At 49.4% G+C, this 26071-nt stretch overlaps 1 protein-coding gene across 1 annotated transcript in view; it reads right to left on the bottom strand.

The window, feature by feature from the left end:
- Window positions 1–25763, bottom strand: part of GABBR2 (gamma-aminobutyric acid type B receptor subunit 2) — a 352176-nt gene extending 326413 nt beyond the window's left edge. The window contains exon 1 of the mRNA XM_045470233.1: window positions 25330–25763. Coding sequence (XP_045326189.1) covers window positions 25330–25650 — 321 coding nt within the window. The 5' untranslated portion in view covers window positions 25651–25763. The remainder of the gene's footprint in view (window positions 1–25329) is intronic.
- Window positions 25764–26071: the final 308 nt, after the last annotated feature.

Below are 26071 nucleotides of genomic sequence, written 5' to 3' on the forward strand. Positions count from 1 at the left end.
AATCTGTGTGTGTCCCATGGCCACAAGGCCCTGTGGCATGTTCCTCTCTCCAGCTTGGTCCTGTAACACTCTGGCACTCTGTGCTGGCCCCAGGGGCCTCCTCACTGGCCTCAAGTTCCCCATGCAAGCTGCCGCAGAGCCCCTCACCTGCTCTTCCTCTGGCCTGGACATCACAGCATCACAGGCTCTTTCTCTCTCTACTCAGTCTCCCCTCAAATGCCACCGAGAGGTCTTCTCTGGACACCAATTCCAAATAGAACTCACTCTGCCCCTAAATCATTATCCCTCATCCCCTTCCTCTGCTTTATTTTTCTTTCCTAATACTATCACCACCTGACACAGCATCTGGCCAGCTAGTTAAGGCGGAGTATTTATTTACTCATTGCTCAGTCATCTCCTTTACTAACTAGCACGCAAGCTCTCTGTGGACAGGATATTTGTTTCATTCACTGATGTACCCCCACTGCCTACATCAGTACCTGGCACATAAGAAATGGTAATATTTGCTGAATAAATGAGCAGTGCACCACAATTATCAATATGCAAAAAGCTGGTATTAGGGACTATTTGCTTTTGGCCAACTCATCATTTTGAACCTAATTTTCCCCTTGATCTTACTGTTTTCAGCCAAATCATTTTATTTTATTTTATTTTATTTTATTTTAATATAATTTATTGTCAACTTACATAACATACAGTGTACATACAGTGTGCTCTTGGCTTCGCGAATAGATTCCCATGGTTCATTGCTTCCATACAACACCCAGTGCTCATCCCAACAAGTGCCCTCCTCAGTGTGCATCACCCATTTCCCCCCTTTCCTGCCCTCCCATCAACCCTTAGTTTGTTCTCTGTATTTAAGAGTCTCTTATGGTTTGCCTCCCTCTCTGTTGGTAACTTATTTTTCCTTCCTTTCCCTATGGTCTTCTGTTAAGTTTCTCAAACTCCACATATGAGTAAAAACATATGGTATCTGTCTTTCTTTGACTGACTTATTTCACTTAGCATAATACCTTCCAGTTCCATCCACATAGTTGCAAATGGAAAGATTTCATTGTCTTTCATCACCGAGTAGCATTCCATTGTGTGTGTGTGTGTGTGTGCGCGTGTATATATATATATGTGTGTGTGTGTGTGTGTGTATACACACACACACACACACACACACACACACACACACACACACACCACATCTTCTTTATTCATTCATTAGTTGATGGACATTTGGGCTCTCTCCATAATTTGGCTATTGTTGAAAGAGCTGCTATAAACATTGGGGTACATGTGCCCCTATGAATCAGCACTCCTGCATCCTTTGGATAAATTCCTAGTAGTGCAGTTGCTGGGTCGTAGGGTAGTTCTATTTTTAATTTTTTGAGGAACCTCCACACCATTTTCCATAGCAGCTGTACCAGTTTGCATTCTCACCAACAGTGCAAGAGGGTTCCCCTTTCTCCACATCCTCACCAACATCTGTTTTCCTGAGTTGTTCATTTTAGCCATTCTGACAGGGATGAGGTATATCATTGTGGTTTTGATTTGTATTTCCCTGATGATGAGTGACAGTGAGCATCTTTTCACATGTCTGTTGGCCATCTGGATGTCTTCTTTTTGAAAAGTGTCTATTCATGTCTTCTGCTCATTTCTTCCCTGGATTGTTTTTTGGGTGTTGAGTTTGGTAAGTTCCATGCTCATGGAGTAGAAGAACAAATATTGTTAAAATGTCAATACTGCCCAAAGCAATCTACACATTCAATGCAATGCCAATCACAACTGCACTGGCATTCTTCTCAGAGCTAGAACAAAAATTCCTAAAATTTGTATGAAACCACAAAAGACCCCAAATAGTCAAAGTAATGCTGAAAAAGAAAACCAAAGCAGGAGGCATCACAATCCCAGACTTGAGCCTCTTCTACAAAGCTGTAATCATCAAGACAGCATGGTACTGGCACAAAAACAGACACACAGACCAGTGGAGTAGAATAGAGAACCCAGAAACGGACCCACAAATGTATGGCCAACTAATGTTTGACAAAGCAGGAAAGAGTATCCAGTGGAAAAAAAAAGTCTCTTTAGCAAATGGTGCTGGGAGAACTGGACAGCAACATGCAGAAGAATGAAACTAGACCACTTTCTTACACCATTCACAAAAATAAACTCAAAATGGATAAAAGGCCTAAATATGAGACAGAAAACCATCAAAACCCTAGAGAAGAAAACAGGCAACAACCTCTTTGACCTCAGCCACAGCAACTTCTTACTCGACACGTTTCTGAAGGCAAGGGAAATAAAAGCGAAAATGAACTATTGAGACCTCATCCTTCTGCACTGCAAAGGAAACAATCAACAAAACTAAAAGGCAAATGATGGAATGGGAGAAGATACTTACAAATGACATTATCAGGTGAAGGGTTAGTATCCAAAATCTATTAAGAACTTACCAAACTCAACCGAATTATTTTATAACAGTTTGTTTTCAGCCAAATCAACCAACGGGTACTACCCTGGCGGCACCTCCAACTAGAGTCCGGCTTGTCATCTGGTGCCCTAACCACTTATTTGTTTAGAGAGCAGATCTAATTCCCCAGACAAAACTCACTCCATCGCAACTGCACCTTTACTGTGAGGTGCTTTACTGGAAAGCCTGCCTGCTGTCTGGGGAGCGGGCATAATCATGAGGTTGGTAACACCAGAGCTCAGGAAGGCTGCAATTAGTACTTGACAAGCACTTCATGGTCCGCAATTTAAATGTCTATGGCATTGTAATTTGGTTCCTCAATGAGGCAAACGTGACACTAACCTCATCTGGGAAACTGGATGAAATGCCTCCTTGTATCGATGGCCTCCTAATTAGTGCACGTGGCAAGGTGGGGCTCCAGCCATCCCACCTCCAACTCAGGAGAGTGCCTTCTCTTTGGCATCCCCTAAATGCATGGCTCCTACACACATTGGTGGAGCACACACTGGGGGGAGCACTAGGATGGTTTTTGTTTGTTGTGTGTCCACAGTGTCTCACTTTGGCTGAGATGAATGGCTGTAGATGATCTTGAGGACAGTCCCTATCCACCACCGAGATTTTGACAGTCAAAAGTTGCAGATATAAGGGGGCACCTGGGTGGCTCAGTTGGTTGAGTGTCCAACTCTTGATTTCGGCTCAGGTCATGATCCCAGGGTTGTGAGATCGAGCCCCACATCAGGCTCCACACTGAGCATGGAACCTGCTTGGGATTCTCTCTCTCTGTTCCTCCCCCACTCTCATGTTCACTCTCTCTCTAAAAGAAATTTTTTTTAAAAAGAGCTGCAGATAGGAAGTTGTCCACCTGCCTGCTGAACTAACTCTTTGAAATGCAAACAGTTCATATAGGAGATGCTGAAAAAGCACTTAATAAAATGCAGCCCTCATTTCTCATATAATAGAACAAAACCAAACCGTCTTAGTAAATGAGAAAGAGGGTACTTGCGGGACACAATAACGTCTGTCACAAACATGCTCAGCGGTCCCTCCATCAAACAAGAAGGCCTGTGCTCACAACTTCTAGCCAGTTCTGTTCTCAAAGTTGATGACAATTCATTCCACGGACAAAGAAGCCAGGTAAAAACACTGGCAAGGAACGGTGGAAGTTGACTACTGCTCACAAATAATATGATTGGCTACCTGGAAAACCAAGGAAACCCATGGGAAACTACTAGAAGCATTGAGAATGCTCAGTGAGGTGGCTGGTTACAAAAGTAATATTCACACATCTAAGCCTTCTACATACCAGCAACATTTAAAAAATACAATGGCAGGGGCTCCTGGGTGGCTCAGTCGGTTGAGCATCTGACTTCAGCTCAGGTCATGATCTCACAGTTCGTCAAGCCTGAGCCTCGCATCAGGCTCTGTGCTGACAGCTCAGAGCCTGGAACCTGATTGATATTCTGTGTCTCCCTCTTTCTCTGCCCCTCCCCCACTTGTGTGCACGTGTGTGCGAGCTCTCACTCAATAAATAAACACTAAAAATTAAAAAAAATACAGTGGCAAAGAAGAACTACTATAAAGTAAAAGGATGTCAGTCACAATAGCAACAAACACTGAGCTTACCTTTGTCAAAGGAGAAAGGTTTATATGAAAAGGACCACAATGTCTGCAGCTGCTCAAGAAATGTTTGTTGGGTAAATAATTACCAACTGTTCCAGAAGGGTATAAAAGAGGTAAGAGTAAAAAAAGATGTCCCCTGTTCCTGAGTGGGATGATTCAATAGTGTAAAAATTTAGATTCTCCCCCAATCAGTCTCTAAGTTCACCAAATTCCAATCGGACTATCAACTACATTAATTAATACTATATTTAGAACTCAACAAAATGATTCTAAGTTTCTAGCATAAGGATAAACAGGTGAGAATAGCTAAGAAAATCCTTGAAAAGAGAAGTATTGTTAAGGAGAGGACTTGACTTATTGGATACTAAAGTGTAATGCAAAGCTAAGGTGACTTAAATAGCAGGACACTAACCCAGAAACTGTCAGATGTACTTATGAAACAGAACAGAAGTTCAGAAACAGACCAGCTATATATAAGGTGTCATTTCCAGTAAGCGGAGAAATATGTTATCAACAAATGGCACTGGGACACTGGATTACCCATTTGGAAATATCGTTGTGGGTTCACTTCATAAGAAAATAAATTCTAAATGTATGAAAGAGTTAAATATTAAAAAATTAAACCATTATTGTAAGCAAAAGAAAAATACATTTATTATTAATATATATATTTAAATTTATATTATATTTAATGCATAAAAATGTAAAAATCAATTTCACAAATCAGTAGAAATGAGCTATGCATATTAATGAAAGTAGGCAACAGATATGACAAATGAATTCACTAAAACAGAGGGCTCATTAAACATTGAAATACATTCAACCTTTCTGATAAACAAAGAAGTGGCAAAATAAAAGCTTATCCACTGCCAGACTGGCAGAACTTTAGTTTTTTGCATTTTAGTTAACAACATCTCCCAATATCTCCCTTACCTGCAGGAAAGGGCCCCCACCCATCGCTGTCTGAGGTCAGCTCAGCAATAAATAGTGCACGATTTTACTGTGTTCCTGCAGGCAGCTGAGTGGGTGCCGACGTCCTCTATGTCTTACCTCTGAGGTCTTGGGCAAGTCTCTATGGCCTCAGATATTGTCTCTTGAAAGACGGATAATAATAGTGTCCATCTATGTTACGAGGACTAAACAAGATGAGGCATACTGAAGCGCCTGACTCTGGTCCAGAGTAAGTTTTCCAGAAATGGCAGAGATAGCTGAGTTTTAAAATACTTAAATTTTGTAACCCCTTTGACTCAGCCAATGCCAGAGTCTAAGGAACTAGAATCATGGAGAGACACACATATTTCGTTTCAAGGCTGTATGCTGCAGCTTTGTTTGGAATCAGAAAAACACTGGACACAACTCACATGTCCAATGAGAGAAGATTATCCAAATAACCTATGCCCTAGTGGAATACTGGGAAGTCCTTTAAAAATATGGAGTGGAGGTTCTGAAATGGTCCAGGTTCTGAAACCCCCTCCATGATACACAGTTCAAGAAAGAAAGAGCAGGTAACAACCCGCAGATAATCTGAATTTTATTTTTAAAAAGTGTGACGATCCGTGCCATGATAGCGACAGTGATTACGTTCGAGAGTGGGGTTATAGTGATTTTAATTTTCTTCTTTTTATTTTCATTTTACAAATTTTCTTCAATAAACATAAATTACTTCTATAATAAGATAAAAACACTACAAGTTATCTTGTTGGTTTTTTTTATGCAAACTCTCCAAATATGAAAGTTGGTTGTTAGGATGGCTTTTCACAAGATGCAAATGAGCTTGTCAGTATGCATTTCCCTTCCCAGCTGGGAAAGGTCCAACCATGGAGACGGACTCCATTAGCGTGATATTGACTAAAGTCCTGAACAGAAATTGCTCCTGGTACTCAATGGTATCTATTTATTCCTCGGTACATTTGTCCTCATTCTGGAAAAGGGGGCCTGTGATTTCAAGACAGTGTACCTATCTCAAAAGATCAAAACCAAGTATGTTTTCCAGTCCTCTACAATACTATTTTTCAAAACCACAGAGTGAAGACAATGTCTGTGGTAGAGAGAAACCTCGCCCCAGTCCACAGCTTCTCCCCTTAACGATCTGTACTTGTGCAGTGGCCCTACCTGAATTCCCTGTCCTCCAGATGAAATTCTGTGTCTTCCTCAAGGCCAGCTGCCATCTCACCACCCACCTCCCCAAAGTGCCCGGGCCAAGTCAGGATGAATTATTCTGCAGAACGGGATGGCCATTCCTCTGCTGGCTCCTCCATTTGGTCTCATCTGCATGTTCGCCAGCCAGCTCCTGACCGCACAGCTGCCTGCCTCCAGATGACTGTGGATTTTCCTCCACGACCAGTCTGATGGCACCATCCCATAGACCCCTGGCACCAACTACGCACGTGATGTGCTTCTGAAAGACACTGGCTACTAAGCTCCATGAGGACAGGACCATGTTTGGTGCTCCTCACCAGCACCGAGGGCAGTGCCTGACACACAGAGGTCTTACTTCATAAGCATCTGTTGGGGGAGGGGGGGGGGTTGACCTGAAATGAAGCCAGAGTTGCTAGTAAGAGTTTTTCTTTATTCTGTGTTCATGTTCTATCGTCATTCTGGTATCACCTTTCCCAGCACAGTTCCTGAAAGAGGCCCCAGGGACTCCAGCCTACTTGGGTGGCCAAATTTACACATGCTCGCTGAGCAACAGACCCCACGTGCTTCCTCGCTCCATAATGAATCATGGTCAGCTAGGGCCTTAGTCTCTACCCACCTACGCCCTTTAAGCCTCATCAACTTTGTCCTGTCCCTAAGCAGTTGCTCTTCTGAACCCAAGTGCCAGCTGACACAGGGAATCCTGGGAAAGAAATCTTGGAATCCTGGAGTGATGGAGTGAATGTATTAAGTGAAAATTTGTTTTGGAGGTAATTTTCCTAGCTTAACATCATCAGCAAGATTTGAGCAGTATGACTTCTATGACATTACATTGAAATCATTGACTACAGAATTAATATGCATCTTTCTTTTAAAGAAATTATATATATATATATATATATATATATATATATATATATATATATATTTAAGTTAAAGGCCCCGGCAAAGGCCCAGGCAAAGAACAGAGGCCTGTGGACAACCACTATAGACTACTTGTAGGTTAACCCCTTTGGGGTTTGACAATTAACAGATGCACCTAAATGGGCCATCTTCTCTACCTAGGTGCAAAGTTACAAGAGATTTTGCCAAATACCTTCATGGAGTTCACACGTGCCAGGCTCCCAGCTCCCCTGACCTAGCCAGTCTTGAAAGTCTCAAAAAAGCAGGTCCAGCAGGCCACGTTCTTGGAGAACTCAGAGAGAGCCCCAGCAGTCACCATCTTCTTTTCTAATTGTCCAGACCGTCCCCTGAGCACCCACACTGGTTAAAGCTCCTGCCCACCTAGAGGTGATACTCGTGAAACCCTTCGTGGATGGCCGGCAGGAGCGTACGTGATCAGGAGCATACAGGAGTGTCCTGGCAGCCAGAGTGGGCCCGGCAATAGGGGAGAAAGGGAGGGTGGAAAGCATGGTGGGGATGAGAGGAAAGAGCCAAATCTGGGCCAGATGTGGATGTTGCTCTCACTGTCTCAGAAGCACGAAAGGCAGGCAACAACTTCTGGGCACTCCTGTCGGGAGATCCAGGTTCAAGTTCCAGCTCTTCTGCAAACCATAGGTGGCTTTAGCAAGTCGAGGTTCCTTTCTTCTCTTGGTGTTTTAGTCCATCCGAGCTGCTAGAACAGAACACTACAGACCGGGTGGCTTTGAAACTGTGGAAAGGTACTTCTCACAGTACCTTCTGGTACTTTCTGGAAGCTGGGAAATCCAAGCTCAGGGCATCAGCAGATGTGGTATCTAGAAAGAGTCCACTTCCTGGCTCATGGACAGCCGTGTGGAGAAGGAAGTGAGCTCTCTGGGGTCTCTTCTGTAAGGGCACTAATTCCATTCATCTCCCACATACTGTCACACTGGTAGTCAGGATTGAACATGTCACCCTGGGGTGGGGGTGAGGAGGTACATGCCTTCAGTCTACAGCACCGGGCCTCAGCTTTCTCATCTGTCAAAATGGGGATAATGATAAGGTGATCTGTGGGAAGTCAGGCGACTGGACCATTTGGTCTTTTGAGGTCCCTCTGAAAGCCAGGCACAAAGACAGTGCTGTATAATGGCTGTGGAGGTGGGCCCTAGAACCAGATTGCCAGGGTTTGAATTAGTCAATTATTAGCCAGGCAGGTTATATACTCTAGGCAGGTTACTGAATGTCTCTGTGCCTCAGTATTCTCGTCTGAAAAATGGGAGCAAAAAGAATGCTTATCTCATAAGGCCTTGATTAGAACGCCTAAGATGATTTAGTACCACAAAGTGCTTAGAAGAGAGGCTAAGGCCATGGAATGTGTTCACCTTGTCGATGCTGCTGGTGCTGACGGCTTCACTTAGCCGAGTTCATGCCTGCTCCCAGGGCACAATAAGCCAGGATTCCCACACCCCGGGTTCCTGGGGGGTCTTGTACAGCTCCAAACAAGAAGAGCTGAACTGGAGAAAGCAAACCACTGCAGTCAGGAGAGGGACCAGGGTTGTCTTCTAAAATATTGTCTACTGCAGACATCTCCTAGCCTGGTTTTTCTCCAAAAGAGTCAGAATGGTAGGGACTTGTGGCACTGTTGTGTATTCTTCCTGACGCTATTACATCAATTACGATTATTTATACCATACGGAGATCTGAAGGCTTTTAAACTGGCTTCTTATACACATCTAAACCACATAAAAACATCTTTTCAGGATATATTTATTAGTTTGCTCTGGTGGGCCCTAAATCTGACATCCTGACTTCTAACTGACACAGGATGAAAGGATCCAATTGTTCACTTTATGCCCTGAAAAGTAAATTCTGACTTAAAAACAAGAATAGATCGTTCAGTCTTTACATCCACTGTCCTATTTCTTCCCCAAACCTAAATGAGACCTACTTTAGTCCCCATTATTATCAGAACACTGCTTTTTCTGTAACTTTCATGATCTCCTTCTTCAGTTCAGACAACTACCATTGTAGGGCTGTCTCACGGAATCACTTAACAATCCTAGGTATTCCTGTCTTGACTTTTCTCCAGGGCTTTCCAGTGCCATTATCTGATTTAAGCATAAAATCACCCTGGGAGGGAAGCCAGAGAAGGTGCCCTCCCAGTTTCACAGGTAAAGAAACCGAGGCTCAGAGACCCCAGCTTCCATAGAAAGACCCCAGGGTCCAGCCTTCCAACATCCTGAATTCTGAACACATCTCTTCCCTTCCTTGCAGTTCAGCCCTAAGCCATTACAACTCCCTTTCTCCAAGCAGCCAGAATGGAGTCATTTTGGTAAAAATCCAATTAAGTCTTCATACATCAACTTCTTTATCAGTGGATGTGCAAAAACCACCGTATTGCTCTGTTCAGAATCTCTTCCATCCAAATGGGTTTTAAGAATGGCCCTCCACTGGTCCCAGGAGAAGTGATCTGTGGCAGGCTGGAAAGGGGCCGGGACCTGGCAGGTTTCAAAAGGAAAGCCCCCCCAGGAGCCTTTCCAACTCCAAACCCAGAGCCAGGCCTGTTGGGGGAAGGAGAGGGCACCTAATCCTTGACGGATATCCTGACACAGTCAAACAGGGACAGGACCCCGGGGCCAGCACAGTGTGGAGCACAACCCATGTCCGAAGGGGAAATCTGCAGCCACACTGGCCTCCCGTCAGCCTGACAGACAGGCCGGGGGACATCAGCGCCAGTCTTCTGCCCTCAGACCGCACGGCCAGGCCTGCCAACCTGGCTTCCGGCTGCTGAGTTTCCACGACAGTCATTCCAGCACGGATCACTGCTGCTCTCTGCTTCCCTTCATCAAGAAAGCCATTAAGAGGAACGTAAAACTGACTGCATCTATTAGGCCCACCTACAGAACCACCTTGGAGTAAGCTTTGAAATCACTCCTGGGTCCTCTTCAGGCCCTGAGTCATTTTTCAATTGTTAAAATTAGAATGGTCTCATGGCAGACTTCTGAATCTAAGTGGTGTCAAACAAGGCTGGGTCCTGTTCCCATTCAGTGTTCTCAGGCATCTGTGGTGGGTGCAGCCCCAGCTGGGGCTTTTGGGGATACTTCCTGTCTCGTCCTTGCTTTCCAGCCACCCACAGGGCGAGTACCCACATCCCAGCTGTGCAGGTAGAAAAACAGCCTCAGTGAGTTAGGGGCCTGCCCAAGGCCACACCGCAGGAAGTGACAAGGCCAAGATTTAACTCCAACTCCGCCTGATCGACCTTCTTTCCCCCACACCCTAGTCTTGCTGATGCCCCGGGAGATGACCTTGTCCACCCCCACGTGGCCTGGGAGTGTGTCCTTCAGCGTTAGCCAACAGGAAGCCTCTTTGCTGACAGCAAGTACCAGAAGCCAGGACCCCGCAGGAGGCCCTTGGTGAGCACTGATTGATTTTTTAAAATATGCTTTCAGACACTGCAGGCCCAAAGATGCTTGCATTCCCTGGTCTCTCAGCTCCCTCTCCCCAGTGTCTCTCACAGTCAGTCACCTATGTGCCTGCCACATCTGAATGGCTCAACATCATGCCTTCAAAGCCCACCCCCTCACCCGCACCCCACCAGAGTTCTCTCACCTATGTCCTTCAAGGCCAGCTCCAAGGTCGGCCGCTCTGTGAAGCCCTCCCAGACTGCAGGTTGTACCAGTGAGAATTCATCTCCTCCTCTTCATGCGCCCATAGCCCTTACTTGTGTGTCCCCTAAAAGTATGTATAAATTGGCCTCACATTATCTATCTTATTTAACAAACACTTTATGGCACTTCCTATGTGTCGGCCAGTGGCTGAAGTCTTCGGCAAGCTGTACCTGATTTAGTTTTTGTAACTATCTCATGAAGCAGGTACTACCATCACTCCTTTGTACAGACAAGAACGCTGGGGCGTGGGAAATGAAGCGGCTTGCCCCAAATTAACACAGCCAGTAAGGAGAGGCCAGGCGGTCCTGCTCCAGAGCCCACACTTGCCTGGAAGCCCTCCACTAGCATCACTTGCTTGCATGTCAGTTGCCCACACTGTCCTGCGAACCCTCTAAGGGCAGGGGTCACGACCAAGTCACGTTCGGATGCCCGCGGCCTGGCATGAGGTGGGGCTTCGGTGCTTGTTCCTGAATGGAGCTCAATGTCCAGCATGAGGTCACCTCTCTCGTGTGGCCAGCTGACAGTGGCATGCAGTCCGGATACTGGTCCAGACTTCCAGCTGCCCTGAGCGCCTGCCTTCCTTCTGCGGGCAGCCACACACACTTCTCACCATCTAGAACTGTTCTACCCTCTCCGGGGCTTAATCGAAGGGCCTTTGGGAACAGCCACGGAGGATGACTCCCCCAGCTTCTGGCTGGATCCCAGTAAACCCAGTCAAGAATGCAGGACCACAGACCCCTCCATCCGGCAAGACTGCAGCTATAGGTGACGCCAAGGGCACCGGGCTTAGAGTCTAGCAGATTTCGACTTAGTAAGCATTCGCTTACTGCCTCATGTGGGCTCATCACTCTGAGCCTCAGTTTCCCCACCAATAAGTGGAGCTAACAGAATTCTTCTCTTACCATGTTGTTACCAGATGATGCATTTGGTGGAAATAGTAAACTCCAGCACTGTACAAAATGTGTAATTCTTGATGTTTAATTATTGAAAGGATATCTACTAAGGAAGGTTATTATAAGAATTAAATTAGAAACCAACTGCATTTCTCCCTTTACCAGACTGGGGTGCAAATAAGGTCACATTTCTTTGAATGTTCAAAGACGAGAGGCACAGGCATCTTCCTGGCAACACCCAGCCCGGTGATCTTGGGACCCTGGGGTAGCTTGTGCTGCACCCCTCCAGGTGCCCCCAGGCCCAGCCCACTCCTGGCCTCGGCCCCTCCAGCTCCACCTGCTGCTGTGGAGACCACAGAGGCCAGGGGTCTCCACTGAAACTGTGGCTGGACCCCACCCCCCGAGGGGGTCAACCCCAGGACAGAGGCTGTGCCAGAGCCGAGATGGAAACTGAGGGCTATGGTTCTCCACACCTGCAGTTTGCATTTGTACCAGGGCCTCTTACACGGTCGGGGGGAGGAAAGACTCCAGCATTAGCTCTCACCTCCAGACCAGACTGCCCTGGCCACCCCACGCCCCCATTCTAAGCAAACACTCTCTGGGAGCTCTTTTTGGCCCTTTCCTGCAGCAGACCCTGCTCAGCACTCCGGCACTCCTCAGACGCTCTACCAATGTCAAGTTCCAGAGAGAGGGAGTCAGAGCCTCCTTCCTTTTCCTTCCACAGGCCCTGTGCTCTTCAGACAATGGGGCTACTGACCCCAGCAACCCGGCAGCTTCCTAACAGTAAGGAAGGGGCTTCTAGAATGTCATCTGAGGACAGAGCCAGACCAGAGCAGGACCTCCTTCTAGTGATTCCTCCCCCAACTGCAAGCGCCTGGGCTTCCAAGCGTTCAGTGACGGGGCCTTCCAGATGAGCCAAACTTAAACACAACAGAGGTCCTCACCCTCGGAAACCACAGCCACTCTCAGAGGCCAGTCGTGCGACTTTCTGCCCTGACCATACACCAGGACAGAAGTGTGTCCTATACCCCTTGGGTACCTCCACTCTGTGGCATCTGTGGAGCACCCACTGGGCACCATATATTTTTATTTAGTCCTCAAAATAACACCAGTTGTCTGCTATCAAACTTCCATGTTACACAACAGAGAAGGGAGGTGCTGGGAGAAGTGACCACCCAAGGTCACCCAGCAGGGCTGAGGGTTGGATCTGGCCTCTCTGGCTGAAAGACCAAGCTCTTTCTAGGACACCTTGCCTCCTCGGGTGCACGTGGGAAAGGACCTGGCACAAAGCCAGCGCATGGAAGGACCTCAGCAAGAATGTGTCCCTCGGTTTTCGCCACCGTGGAGCCACAAGGCTAGAATTAGGGCCAGTCGAGGCCACGGCTTCCAGAGGACCATGAGCAGCCAGAGCAAAGCCAATCGATGATCTGAAGACCCAGCATCCACAGGAACCTGTAGGATGTGGCAGCTGGGGGCTACCAGGACCCCTGAACTTCTCAAGTCACGTGCTCCTCTCCACACTGCCTGGCCCAGCACTCTTCAGGTATGAACTGAATACCCTTACATTTGCTGGGGAGAGTCAAAGCTCTTCTGGAGAACATAAATACTATTAGCTCAGCACTCCTGTGCTACCATGGATTGGCCAGGTCTGGCATTTCAGATTTCAAGCTGGTGTGCCAGGCTTTGCCCCCGCCCCCAAACCTGCAACCCCCTCTCTGATTTGAGCGCTGGGCTCCCGCTGCTGGCCTGGACTTCAAATTACTTCTTATAGCAAACAGCCTTCAATCCCATGCCCCCAAATTTCTACACTGGGACCCCTCGTTACACGGTTTGGCTTTGGATGGTCTTGCGTGTGACACCTGCCAAAGATGGAGGACTCGATTTCTGATGACCCAAGACATCTGACAGTTGAGAGGAAGACATGTTAACTACCTCTTGTTCTAGATGCTTCTGTAAGAGTACCAGCTAGGGTCAGAAAACCTCAGCCCCCTGCCTATCTGCTTTCACACTGTTATAATCAAATACTATGCCTTCCTTCTTTATTAGGAAGTTGAATGAATCACCGTGTGAACAACATCTCAGTGTCTTTTATAAAGATGTTATTGGAAACAGCCAAAGGCCCTGGGAGAACAACCCAGAATTAATTACTCCTTGTGCTTAGTTTCAGGCATATCTTACATCTGTAACTCTTTATAACTTTTGTAAACCCTTTCACTTAATCTATTTCTCTTCCCCTCTCTCCATCCCTTTCTCTGCCCTCCCCCCCCCCTCACACAATTACCTCTCCATGGAGGAGCAGGGCAGGCATTATTATTATTCTCACTTTATAGATAATAGAAACTAAGGTGTAAAAAGTTAAATGACGAGTTCAAGGTCCTTCACCACCGAGTATCAGACACAGGACATCCATGTGGACTGCAGAGCCCTTCTCACTGAACCGCCCTGCCCTCTAAGCTAAAAGAGCTGTCTTAAGCCTAAAGGGAAATGTGTCTCATCACACAGGAACACCAGGACGTTTCTCTCTTGCCTTCAAATCCACTATTCAATTGAAGCAATCCGTTCCTCACAGATGCCTGATAACGTCTTCTCCCTCTGCACCATTTAGAGGCTCAGTTGTGATTTTATCCAAAATTGTTATATTTTACTTTGTATTTAGCACCATTCAAGCAGGCAACATTTGCTAAGCACTTACAATGTGCCAGGGGCCATGCTAGGTGCTCGGACACAGACACCTTCATCCACTCACAGATATCACCGAGCGCCTGCAGGCTCTGTGCCGGGCACTGGGACATGGCAGGTGCCCAACAGATGCCATGCTTGTCTTCATGGGCTGGCCCAGCTCGCAGCCAGCAGTGACAACACAGAACTATGAGGACTTCACCAGAAACAACAGCCTGGTCCCAAGGGCTGGGGAAATTCACCACCGAGCTCTCAGTATGTCAAATCCTCCTAGGAATGAATGGGGTTGGAAACAACCACATAGAAAACCCACTCAATGAAACTCACACACAGATCACACTCTTTTTCGTTGGCCTCAAACACACAGTCCCCCACTGAATGTGACAACAAAGCATTTCACATGTTCATATACATTGTAATAAAGTGAGAGTAAAATTGAGTGGGTGCCCACTGCATGTGCCTTGTGTGCTCAGTGGTTTATGTGAATGTTCTACATCAACCTTCAAATTAGCCCTCTGAGACAATGGCATCCCCATTCCACAGATGACAGTCCGAGGCTCAGGGGAGCAGCATCAGCACATGCGCACACATCGTCTGATTCCAAATGTTATGGGCTTTCCACAGTGCCCAGCCGACTCCCCAACACAGCACAGGCCTTGGAAAACACACAGAAAGACATCTGAAGATGCAGACTGGCCCCAGGAATCCTTCCACACTCATCCATTTGTGGCACAGATACTTGCTGAGCACTGACTAGGTGCCAGAAACTACTGGGCACTACAGTGAGCCAAAACAGAACAGCCCCTGCACTTACAGAGTTCATGGTCCCCTGGAGGAACAGGGAAGCCCGACAGGGATCAAAGAGTCCAACAAACGTAAAATTGCCATCGTGGTAGGCACTAGAAAGGAAAGGTTTGTGGTTCTCAGAGAAAACAGGGCAGGGGATTCTTCCCAATCAGGGAGGATAGAGAAAGCCTACTTGATCTGGTATCTAATAGATGAAGACAGGTGGCAAAAGTGTTCCAGACAGTGCAACGGCTTGTGCAAAGGCCCTGTCTGGCCCAGGGTAGAGGAGGACACACTCACTTGAAAAACTGACGGGACACATGTCTAGGCCCAGAGTGAGAAGGGACAGCGTGCAGCACCAAAGCCGGGGAGTGGGTGGGCCTGACTCTGCAGGGCCTCTGAAGCCACAGGGGAAGTTTTGATCCTACCCCCAGGACAAGCTGAGTTCCTGCAGGGTATCAGGCAAGGAGGCCGCCTGATCAGAGTCCTAATTGTCCTCTGCTCCTCGGGGACAGCCCCTGCACCTGCCCCTGGTCTGACCCATCGCCCTTCTCATGCTGCTAGGTAATGATCCCAGGAGGCCTTGCTGCCTGCCTTTGAGGGCACGGCTGTTGTGGGTTCATCCGCGCATGCCCCGCACCCAGCCCCAGGCCTGGCACTGAGCTCCAAGCGTAACGGAAGCAGCACTGCTCCTGCGAGGTGATCCGGGAGAGACACACACAGACACAAACACTGACACCCCAAGTAAACACTACAGGAGGTGGCAAGCTCCGCAGGTGCAAGGGAAGCAGAGCGTGGATCTCTGCGAGCCAGGTGTGTAGACAGAAGTGCTAGAAGTGAGGAGAGAGTGCAGCCGGGCTGTGTGTGTGACTGAGTGGGTGGACAAGGAAATGGGAGAGGGTGGGGCCGAGTTAGACGGAGAGACGAGCGGTTGGGTGAAGTTTGCGGAAATAAAAAAGCATCAGCTACTGACAACACGTGCCACTTGCCTTTATGGAAGGAATGTAAGAAAACTACAGGAAGACGCCGTTCCCCGGGTGCTTACGCAGGAGACATCCAAGTCAGATCGCCCGGACTGAAATCCCAGCTCATCACCTGGTTGGCTGCCGGGTTCCGTAAGTCACGTGACCTCGCCACGCCTCACCTGTACCGTGCAGGCGCGGATGGTACCAACCTCATCACGTCGTTGAGAGGATTACATCAGCCAGTGATGCAAAGCACCCGACACAGAGACGACACACGCTCAGCGCGGGGTAAAGGTGAGTTATGGCTGCTGTGGTGGTCCCTCTGCACCTACATACACACTTGCAAAGAAACGTCTCCATTTCCTTTTCCTGTTTCTGTAACAAGATTAGCAGCTCTCCAAGGGCTTGCCAATGTTTCTGGGACTCGCAGAGTCCAGCAAGGAGCTCAGAGGCGTCAGCCGGGCCCCCAGAGGACACCGAGTAGAGTGACAGGCGAGCCACTTCTCCTGTCAAAGTCGAAGGCCTGCTGAGCCAGCCCAGGACTGTAGCATGATGCTCTGACCGTATGCCCTGGAGTGGGCTTCCGGGTCCCTGTCCGCCAGTTAACTTCCTGAAACATTTCTGGGCATTCTCAGAAAAGCTTCAGTGAATGGGTAGTCCTAGAAACAAAGTGATTTGGATAATATAGTGATTATTATCAGGATGGCTGTTGCTTTCAAAATCAGTTCCCTCTGAACAAAGTCAAGTGGATCATAAGCAGAGTGTGAAAATATCATTTTCTCTCTGCCCCCTCCTGACCCTGCGCCATGAGAACAGCAATAATGCATCACTCCACAGAATCTTTCTTTGGCTAGATTTTATCTGAATGGTGACTGATGATGTCCTTGCCAAGTGGTAGGAGAGGGGTCTGCTTTAGCCAGCAGCTGCGCAACGTGGGCACTGATGAAGACAGATGAATCCATTTACTCAGTACTCTGGATCCACCACCAATTTTCTAGATGACAATGACACTTCATCCTTCCACCGTTGAAGACTATTCAAAAAGACTGGAAAAGTAGAAAACTGGCAAAAGAATTCCCCAATCAGCCCCCAAAAGGTGTCACCACGTTCATGCCCTTTACTCAAGAATTCTCGGGCCCCCGAGCTCATCTCATAACGGATTTACTCTTGCTTTGCACATGATTCTAACACTAATGAACTCGGTTATCTGATTTGGGGTCCAGACCAAAACCAGATCAGGAAGATGGTCACCTCTAAAAAAGATAGTCAGTCTTGCCCAGGAGCAGGGAGCCTGGAATAAGTCTTGCGATTGAGAGGATCCCAGGACACCTCTTCATTCACTATACCCAGACCTGCTGCTAGGGCACCTGGCTCGCCCCGGCTGATGGCTTGGCTCCATTCCTGCAATTTCTACTAGGACCAGAGCCCAGTCCAGCCTCTGTCGGCTCTCATGCTCCCTGGAGGTGGGAATGGGCTACGGCAACCTGATTCCTACACCCACCAACTGCCGGTTTAGAGGACTGCTCCGATAAACCGATCTGAAACCATAATAGTTCTCAGATGCTGGCAAGTATTTGTGTCCTCGGTTCTGGTGTATCTTGGAAGATGCTATGTATGCTTGTCAGGGGACAGGAGGATGACATCAGCTTTGCACGTATTCTATTGGAACATCTAACAAATAACCTTTCCCCTTTGCATTCCACAACTACGGGGACCCTGAAAGTACCAGATATCAAGAACCCAAATGAACAAATAAACAAAGAGCAAGCAGGAAGCTCACCCCACATGGCTTGGCATTCAGAGCACCTCCTCAATTTGTTAAAACTATGCCCATTAATCCTCTTACGGCCAGAGAGCTGGGTTCCAGGCTTTTAGATCTATTGGTTTGTTCAATAAATACTTATTGAGCTCCTGCTCTATGCCTGGCTCTGAGATTGTGCCTGGAGGGACCACAAGGGAGCCAGACACACTCAGCGCCTGCTTTCACAGTGCTCACAACAGGGCAGAGATCCTCAAGCCTGCTACAATTTGCAGAGAGAAGCAGGAACTTCCCCGTGGTCTTAACAACTAACCTAGCACCAGAGCCCAGACCGCCAACCCCATCTGGGGCTCCCACTCCCATGGCTTCAGCCTGACGCACCTGCTTGTTCCTAGAAAGGGACAAGAGAGAAAGGCATCTCACCAGCCTCACGGCACATCATTACATAAGCCTGCAGAATGAGAACAAAATTAAGGAGCAGATGAATACAGATGCTCTTTGGGTGAACCATGCCATTTAATTTTCTCACCTGCCTACAATCAAAATAAATAACCAAAAAAGTAAGCAATGAGAAGCCACTTACATTCACAACCGGACATGGGGAACGACCAAACAGGTGCCTCCGAAAGGGGGACGCCTTCCCCAGCGTCCTCCGCTGACCCCAACCGTGGTTGGCTCACACCATGTGCGATGCTTTCTGTCTCCCTGACCACCTGTTTAGACCGTGAGCTCCTCGAGGGCAGGGTTTGTGTCACATCTGCCGCTGTGTCCCAGAGCCTAGAACAGGGCCTGGCAGAAAGTTCTACCAATGAGAGTGTGTCGCACTAGGGCACTGAGGCAGAGGCCGGGAGTGTCTACGGCAGCCATGGAGGTGCTCGCATCCTCTTTCTCTAACACCCCTCAGCCACACGGCATTGGAAAACAAGATTACAGATAACACTGCTTTAAATTTATATCATGTCATGTGGTTCCATATCCGTGATATGTATTCCTTATTACAACCCCGTGAGGTCAGCATAGTTGTCCCCATATGGTACAGGAATGACAGTGACAACAATGACAATATAGCAGCGAATATTTACTGGGCACTCACGGTGTACCAAGCATTGATTTGATTACTTTCCCAGGGTGGTCTCATTTGTTAGCCCCATTTTATCGATGAAGAAATGGAGGCAAAGTGGCTTGCCCCAGTTCACCAAGCAGATAAGTGGTACCCAACAGGGACACAAACCCAGGTCTCCTGATACATTGAGGAGCACATCCAACAGGTGTCAGGAGCTCAGGTTGCTGAGGGGTCTGGAGAGGGAATTGGGCACTCTGTGCTCAGCCTCACCCCTACAGGGACGCTCTCTCCTTGCTCCTCTACAATGCAGTGCCTGGAATCAGTGACTCTTGCCCGCCAGACCCACCCACTCGATCCCCCCATGGATCCCTCTCTGTTGCCCCTCCAGCCCCGTCGGGTCTCAGTGCTGCCCATTCCCCTCCAAGAGCTCTCACCCTGCCTCTCCACCTCTGCTCAAGCCTCAGCATCTCTTCCCTTCAACTGCTGGAGTAGCTTCTTGGCCTCTCTGTCTCCAGGCTCATCTGTCTACCATCTCAGCGCTGCATTCCCTCTGGCCCTGATCATGTCACATCCATGTTCGAAACCACCACCCACACACGGCACATCACAGTTCCAGAATAAAGTCCAGCCCTCTTGACATGTTATTCAAGGCCTTCCACACCCACCACTAGGCCACCTATCCCTCCACAAGCCTGCCGCTCAGGGGAAAACAACAAGTCAGTGATCCCCAAACACACCTCACACTTTGTCACTTCTATCCTTTGATCTTGAGGATCCTTCCTGGGATCGAACCTCCATTTCTCTGAGTCCCTGCTTCTGTGTCAACATTATATTTGCCCTTCCAGCCCCACCTCGACTTCTCCTCCTCCAGGAAGCCTCTCTTGACCTAGATATGATCCTCCCTTTATCTTAATGCCCTTAGCATCTCTGGTTTCTTTCTTGAATGTAGTGTTTGCCACATGCCTGCCTTTATGGATATCTGTGATCAGACCCCCCCCCCCCCCGGCATCCACACCTTTAACAGCCTCTGCTGTCCTTCAAGGAATCATCTCTTCTCCACTCCCCACCCATGTGGTTGGGCAGGGCTGACCTCGCTGCCCTCTCCCTCCACGAAAGGCTAGCTGATGTCCCAGACCCATCAGTGTCATGTGATTGGCGCAGGGATGGACACATGACCCAATTCAAGCCAATGAGAGCTGAGTTTGGGACTTTTGCTGAAACATTTGGGAAAGAAACACTACTGGAGTTTCGAAACTGGGAGTGTGTAAATGTGCAGCTGGTAGGGGCCATCTGTGCCACCACATAGGTAGAGCCTGCCTGAGAGTGAAGCCAAACACAGAGGAAATCAGAGCCAAGAGACAGAGAGAGACATTTGTTTAAAAATATAACTTCAGGGGCGCCTGGGTGGCGCAGTCGGTGAAGCGTCCGACTTCAGCCAGGTCACGATCTCGCGGTCCGTGAGTTCGAGCCCCGCGTCGGGCTCTGGGCTGATGGCTCAGGGCCTGGAGCCTGTTTCCGATTCTGTGTCTCCCTCTCTCTCTGCCCCTCCGCCGTTCATGCTCTGTCTCTCTCTGTCCCAAAAATAAATAAACGTTGAAAAAAAAAATTTAAAAAATAAATAAATAAAAATAAAAATAAAAATATAACTTCAGAAGACCAGAGGGGAGGGGAAGGGGGGAAAAAAAGTTACAGAGAGGGAAGGAGGCAAACCATAAGAGACTCTTAAATACTGAGAACAAACTGAGGGTTGATGGTGGGGGGGAGAGGGGAAAGTGGGTGATGGGCATTCAGGAGGACACCTGTTGGGATGAGCACTGGGTGTTGTATGAAAACCAATTTGACAATAAATTCCATATATATATATGTGTGTGTGTGTGTGTGTGTGTGTGTGTGTGTGTATAATTTCAGTCCCTGGATTCAGCCATGCCTGAATATGAATACAGCCCACTCCAGGATTTTTCAGTCATGTGAACCAGTTAACAGGGGGTTTCTCTCACTTGCAATGAATCCTAAACAATTCCCCTCCTAAGGGCCAGGTACCATACTGGGTAGTGGGGCTATAACCACAGAGAAGAGACAGTCTGATCCTAAAAGGGTTAATTTTATATCCTTGTATTTCTAAAAACAGCTGCATTGAAATATCATTCATATATCACAACATTTATTCTTTTCAAGCGTATGATTCTGTGGTTTTTGAATAGTCGTAGAACTGTGCAGTCATTACCATGATCGCTTTCTATCTTACCTTGGAAATGACAAATATGTGCTTGCCCTGTTCTCCCCTGTGCACCGGCTCCTCTCTCAAACCCAGGGCTGGGCTTGGCCCCCTTCTGAGGCACCAGCAACCACAGCAGGCGCTCCCCTAATGCCTGCAGACTTGTACTCAGACATCCTTGAAAAGCTCAGCCTCCATCCAACAGTTGTTTGGGCCCTTTCTAAAGCACAGTGAATGAGACAACGGATTTGGCAAAGCGGCTCAAGAAAACGTCATGCTCACCTATCACTAGATTTTCTCTGGGTTTTCGAAGCTGGATCCCTGCATCAGGGTAGACTTCCTGAGAGGTGCACACCTAGAATGTACTCCTTTGGCTCCCTGAATGTTTCCTAAGTTTATTACAGAATTACTTAACATAGTAACAAGTGGGAAAACATATAAATTGAACAATAGGGGAATGACTTAATATTTATGGTGTACCCACAGAACAGACCAGTATACAGCCACTAAACTGTAACTGAGAACATGGGGAAGTTCCCATAATATAATGTTAACTTAATGAAACAAAATATAAAAGTGCACACACAGCAAGATTTCAAGTACATAAAATAGTGAAAACTGGTGACTAGAAGAGAATAATGCTAATTATGAGGCATAATTATCTTTGTATAGGTGGATTATGAGCAAATACTATTTTTCTTCATGCTCCTCTCTAATTTTCAATTTTTCTAAGATGCACATTACTTTCATGAAATCAGAAAAGCCAATGTTATTTCTTAACGCATTCCTTGGTTATTATTTAATTAACATAGCTCCCAAAGAATGAGAAACAACCATGTGAAGAAGACTCTGAATCTCCTGCAAAACTTTTTTAAAAAGACGCTGTCCTTCAGAATCTTTTAATGAAACATGTAAGTAATGTAATCCAACACTTTTACCTTTTTACCTTGACTGCCAGGAAGCTCAGAGCTAAAACTAAATACTCAAAATTACAGTAACCCAGGCTCTTGGTATAGTAATTTCCATGCCTCCCAATGGTATCTGCTGCTTCCTTTTATTTGCATATTCAGTTGTCCCGCTTGTGTTTGTATATACTCAACTCTACTTTGGAATACACAAAAGAGTATTTGCCAAAATGACTTTATCTGCAGCAGAGAAAAGAGGTCCTAACTCACAGATGCTCCCTTGGAATGTTTCATTTTTACAAACACGAGGCCACTAAGTGGGGCTTTGAATATTCTACCGCTATTCTATTTACAGTAAGACAGTCAATCGACAGAGATCCGTGCAGGAGGCTCCTTTATTGAGACAGGCTCTCCCAGTGATCAGATTAACCCATTACTTGGTAAATCTCCATCTCTTTGAAGGCTGTGTGGACAAAGGTCCATCCTGGCTGCCCACAGTCTCTGGCCATTGACGACAGCCGATGTCAGCAAAGCCAGCCAAAATCCATTCACCACATCCATCTTGTGTCCAAGTCTACAGACAAGTGACACAGCCAGGAAGTGATTAGGGAGTATACACAATCTGCAAAGATGGCCCATCCGAAGAAAACAGGCCCAAGACACTGTAACGCAGGCCCAAACACCCTTCAGATCACTGTGGATTTTGCTGCAATTACCCACGCTGATAATCCCTTTTACTTCAGCTCAGCAAGAAAGTACCTGCACTCTGAAGACGGGCCACTTGAAAAAAATTAAGTATTATATCACCTGGGCATTCTGGCAAACATGACCCCTCAGGGCAGGAGATGACATACGTGTTTGCTTGTAAGCCAGAATTCTTTTTCTTTCTGGTGATCAGACCCTACATGAGACTTCCAAAGTGAGAAAAACAAAACGAATGGTCTTGATATTTAGTTGTGGCCATTTGATCACACCTAAAGCAGCAACGTCTTATTATGGATCCAGGCCAGGGGAAAACGAAGGAACGGAGGCAGGAAACATTTCTTTGGTGCCTACAGCATGCCAGACAGAGCCCTGGCTGCCGGGCCTGCCAGCTCAAGGCATTTTCCACGCGGGCCTGATATCCCCCTCCCCTTAAGCATCACATCACCACCCTACAGAGTGCGCGTAACAACCCCACCTTCCCAGATGTGAGAATCTAGGCTTAGACAGATTACATACCCCACTCAAGGTCACCCAGCGGGGAGACAACTGGTGTCTGACTGGAACCCAGCTCTGACCCACCCCAAAGCCCTTGCTCTGAGATTACCCCGTGCCCCCTTCCCGTGGCCTCCTGCATCTTCCCACCAACTAAGAAGCCTCATTCTCTCGACTTTGGGCCCTCTCGCTCACAAAGTCATCAAGACGCACTTGAAAAATGAATGTAAAAGCTTCAACCCGCACCCTGAAACCAAGCACCCATCCCTTTGCTGCCACAAACAAGCTAATGTGAAATCTCTTTCAGGGAAGCTTTCTGAAGGGAATAAATTGATGATGAAAACATTATGCAGCTGACAATATTTAGTAATGATGCAAGCGGGGCTGCCCTATCTACAAATGTGTCTGTCTCCAAAGAGCCGGCTCTCTCCTGTCCCTTCTGAAAGAATATATTTGGAAGCAACAGAAACAGTGGGGAGAGGACATGCCTCGATACAATTGCATGGCCGTGTCCATTTATGTGTGCCAGACAGGTACCCCAGAGAACTTGAAATGTTAGGGCAAAGATGAGGGCGATGGGAATGTCATTCAGAAACAATTCCACACCGGGTTAGCTCTGCTCAGCCACCCAGCTTGCATCCTCCCGGGGCAGAGGGAGCCTCTCCGCTTGCAGCAGCCTGTGCGCACCTCCACCAACTGCCACCCGTTCCTTCACCTTTTATTTACAGCGCAGAGCAGGCTGGTTCATCAGTGAAGGTGGGGGGAGGCGGGGAATAAGATGCAATCCAGATTTCTGCTCTTTCTCAGGGGACCAAAAAAAAAGGGGGGGGGGGTCAGACAGGAAAGCAGCGGAGCCTAGACTGCATGGTCAGCGCGGCAGCGTGAACCTCCTCTCTAAAGGTTCTGCACCTGGTCTGGAGCAGAAGCTCCCGGGGAGCTCCGGGAAGCCAGGGTCAAGCTCAGCTCCCGGCCAGGCTTTCTCGGCGCGGTGTTGAAGGCGCCAACAGAGCGCACTGCACAGGAAATCACTGCCCCCTTCAGGCCGCGTCTCACGGCGGCGGGAGCGTAGGGGCTCCCTCAGTCCGGAAAAACTCGCAAACCCGACCTCGCGAGGCGGGCGATCGCTCCTCCAGGCCCCCTCGGCGCACGCCGGCAGCCTTGCAGACGGTGAAGGTCCGCGCTGGGCTTCAGCCAGAACCCGAGCTGCGGGCGTGAGGAGGGGGCTTGGGATGCGAAGCTCTGGGCTCTGCGGCTCCCCTCGGAGGAGGCCGGGAGGGCCAGCCCGCTGCCGCGCTCCAAGTCCGTGCTTCAAGTCTGCGCCGGGAGAAACTGCGCCTGCAGTCGCAGAGCCAACAGCAGCGGCGCCGCCGGACACCCCCGCTCGTCCGCAGCGAGACCTGCTCAGGGCACTCTCTGAGCAACTAAACCGAGGGGGAGTCTCCCCATTAAGCCGCTCCGGCTGCAGGCAGCGCCGGGCACATTCAGGCAGCAGCCTTCCAGAACCAGCGGCCCCACACCTGCCCGCGCGGTGCGGGCTCCGAGCCGCCAGCGCGCACCACGCGCCCAGCCCTCCTGCGCGCTCTGGCCCTTCGGGTCCCGGGGCCCTCCAGACCTCAAAGCGCGGCCGGGCTCTCCTGGGGGCCCGCGAGCAGGACTCGGCCTCTCTGGCCCCGGGTGGCCCAGTTTGCGGTCAATGCGCCTCTTCCTCCCACCCGGCAGTCCACATCCCCACCAACGGGACCTGGACAGGCAACCCCTGCAGGCCTTTTAGAGGGTCCAGTCCCCACGTTCGACACTCCTTCTCTGGTCAAAGGAAACCCCAGTCTTCTACCCACCTCCCCCACACCAACACACACATAGACAAAATCCCAGAGGAGAGAGAGGCTCAGCAAATCTTGGTACCAGCTGTGCCAGCCAAGCCCAGAAGGACTCCGGGGTGAGCACTGAGCACCAGCCCGCGGTGCCCTCGGCAGGCACGGGTGGCTCAATCGGGGCTCTGCCCAAGGGCCAAAGCTTCCCTCGGTTCCGCACTCCCTCACCCACCGCCCCCTACATCCCCGACGGCGCGGGCTGCCGGACACTCACCTCGGTGTCGTAGAGCCGCAGGTCGAGGAAGTAGGGGCGCAGGAGCGACTCGTTGCGGATCTGCTCTATGGCCAGTTCCACGGCGGGAAGCACGCCGCGCCCGATGCTGCCCTTGGCCACCTCCTTGGTGAGCGGCATGAGGCCCATGATGGAGAGCGGCGGGCTGCTGGGCGGCGGCCGGGGGGCACCCCGCGCCCAGCCCCAGGCCCCGGGCGCCAGCGGCAGCAGCAGCGGCAGCAGCAGGAGCAGCAGCAGGCGCGCGGGCGGCGGCGGCGGCGGCGGCGGCGGCCCGGGCTGCCCGGAGCTCCGCGGGGAAGCCATGCCGCGCCGCGGGCTGCGGGCGCCAGCTCACTCGGCCCGCATGGCCTGGCCCGGCCCGCCGCCCCGCGCCAAGCTCTCCCCGCGGCGCCCGCGCAATGGCGCCGGTCCCGGCCCCGGCCCCGGCTCCGGCTTGGGCTCCGGCTCCTGCTCGGCTCAGAACGGCCGCGGCGGCGGCGGCAGCGGCGGCGCCCGTGACGGATCAATCACGCCGGGAAGGGGTGGGAGCGAGCGGAGTGCGGGAGGCGGGGAGCGAGAGAGCAAACGCGGAGAGGGGGGCCGGCGTCTTCGCGCGCGCCTCTCTCCGGCGCGGCCACCGCGAACCAGGCCGCCTCCGCCCGCCCCCGTGCGCGCTCTGAGCCGCTCTCCCGCCGGGAGCCGCTCCGCGGCGGCCCCTGGAGCCTGGCCGGGGGAGGGCGGGAGG

This window comes from Leopardus geoffroyi, chromosome D4 (genome assembly GCF_018350155.1).
Source record: "Leopardus geoffroyi isolate Oge1 chromosome D4, O.geoffroyi_Oge1_pat1.0, whole genome shotgun sequence".
NCBI classification, from domain to species: Eukaryota; Metazoa; Chordata; class Mammalia; order Carnivora; family Felidae; genus Leopardus; species Leopardus geoffroyi.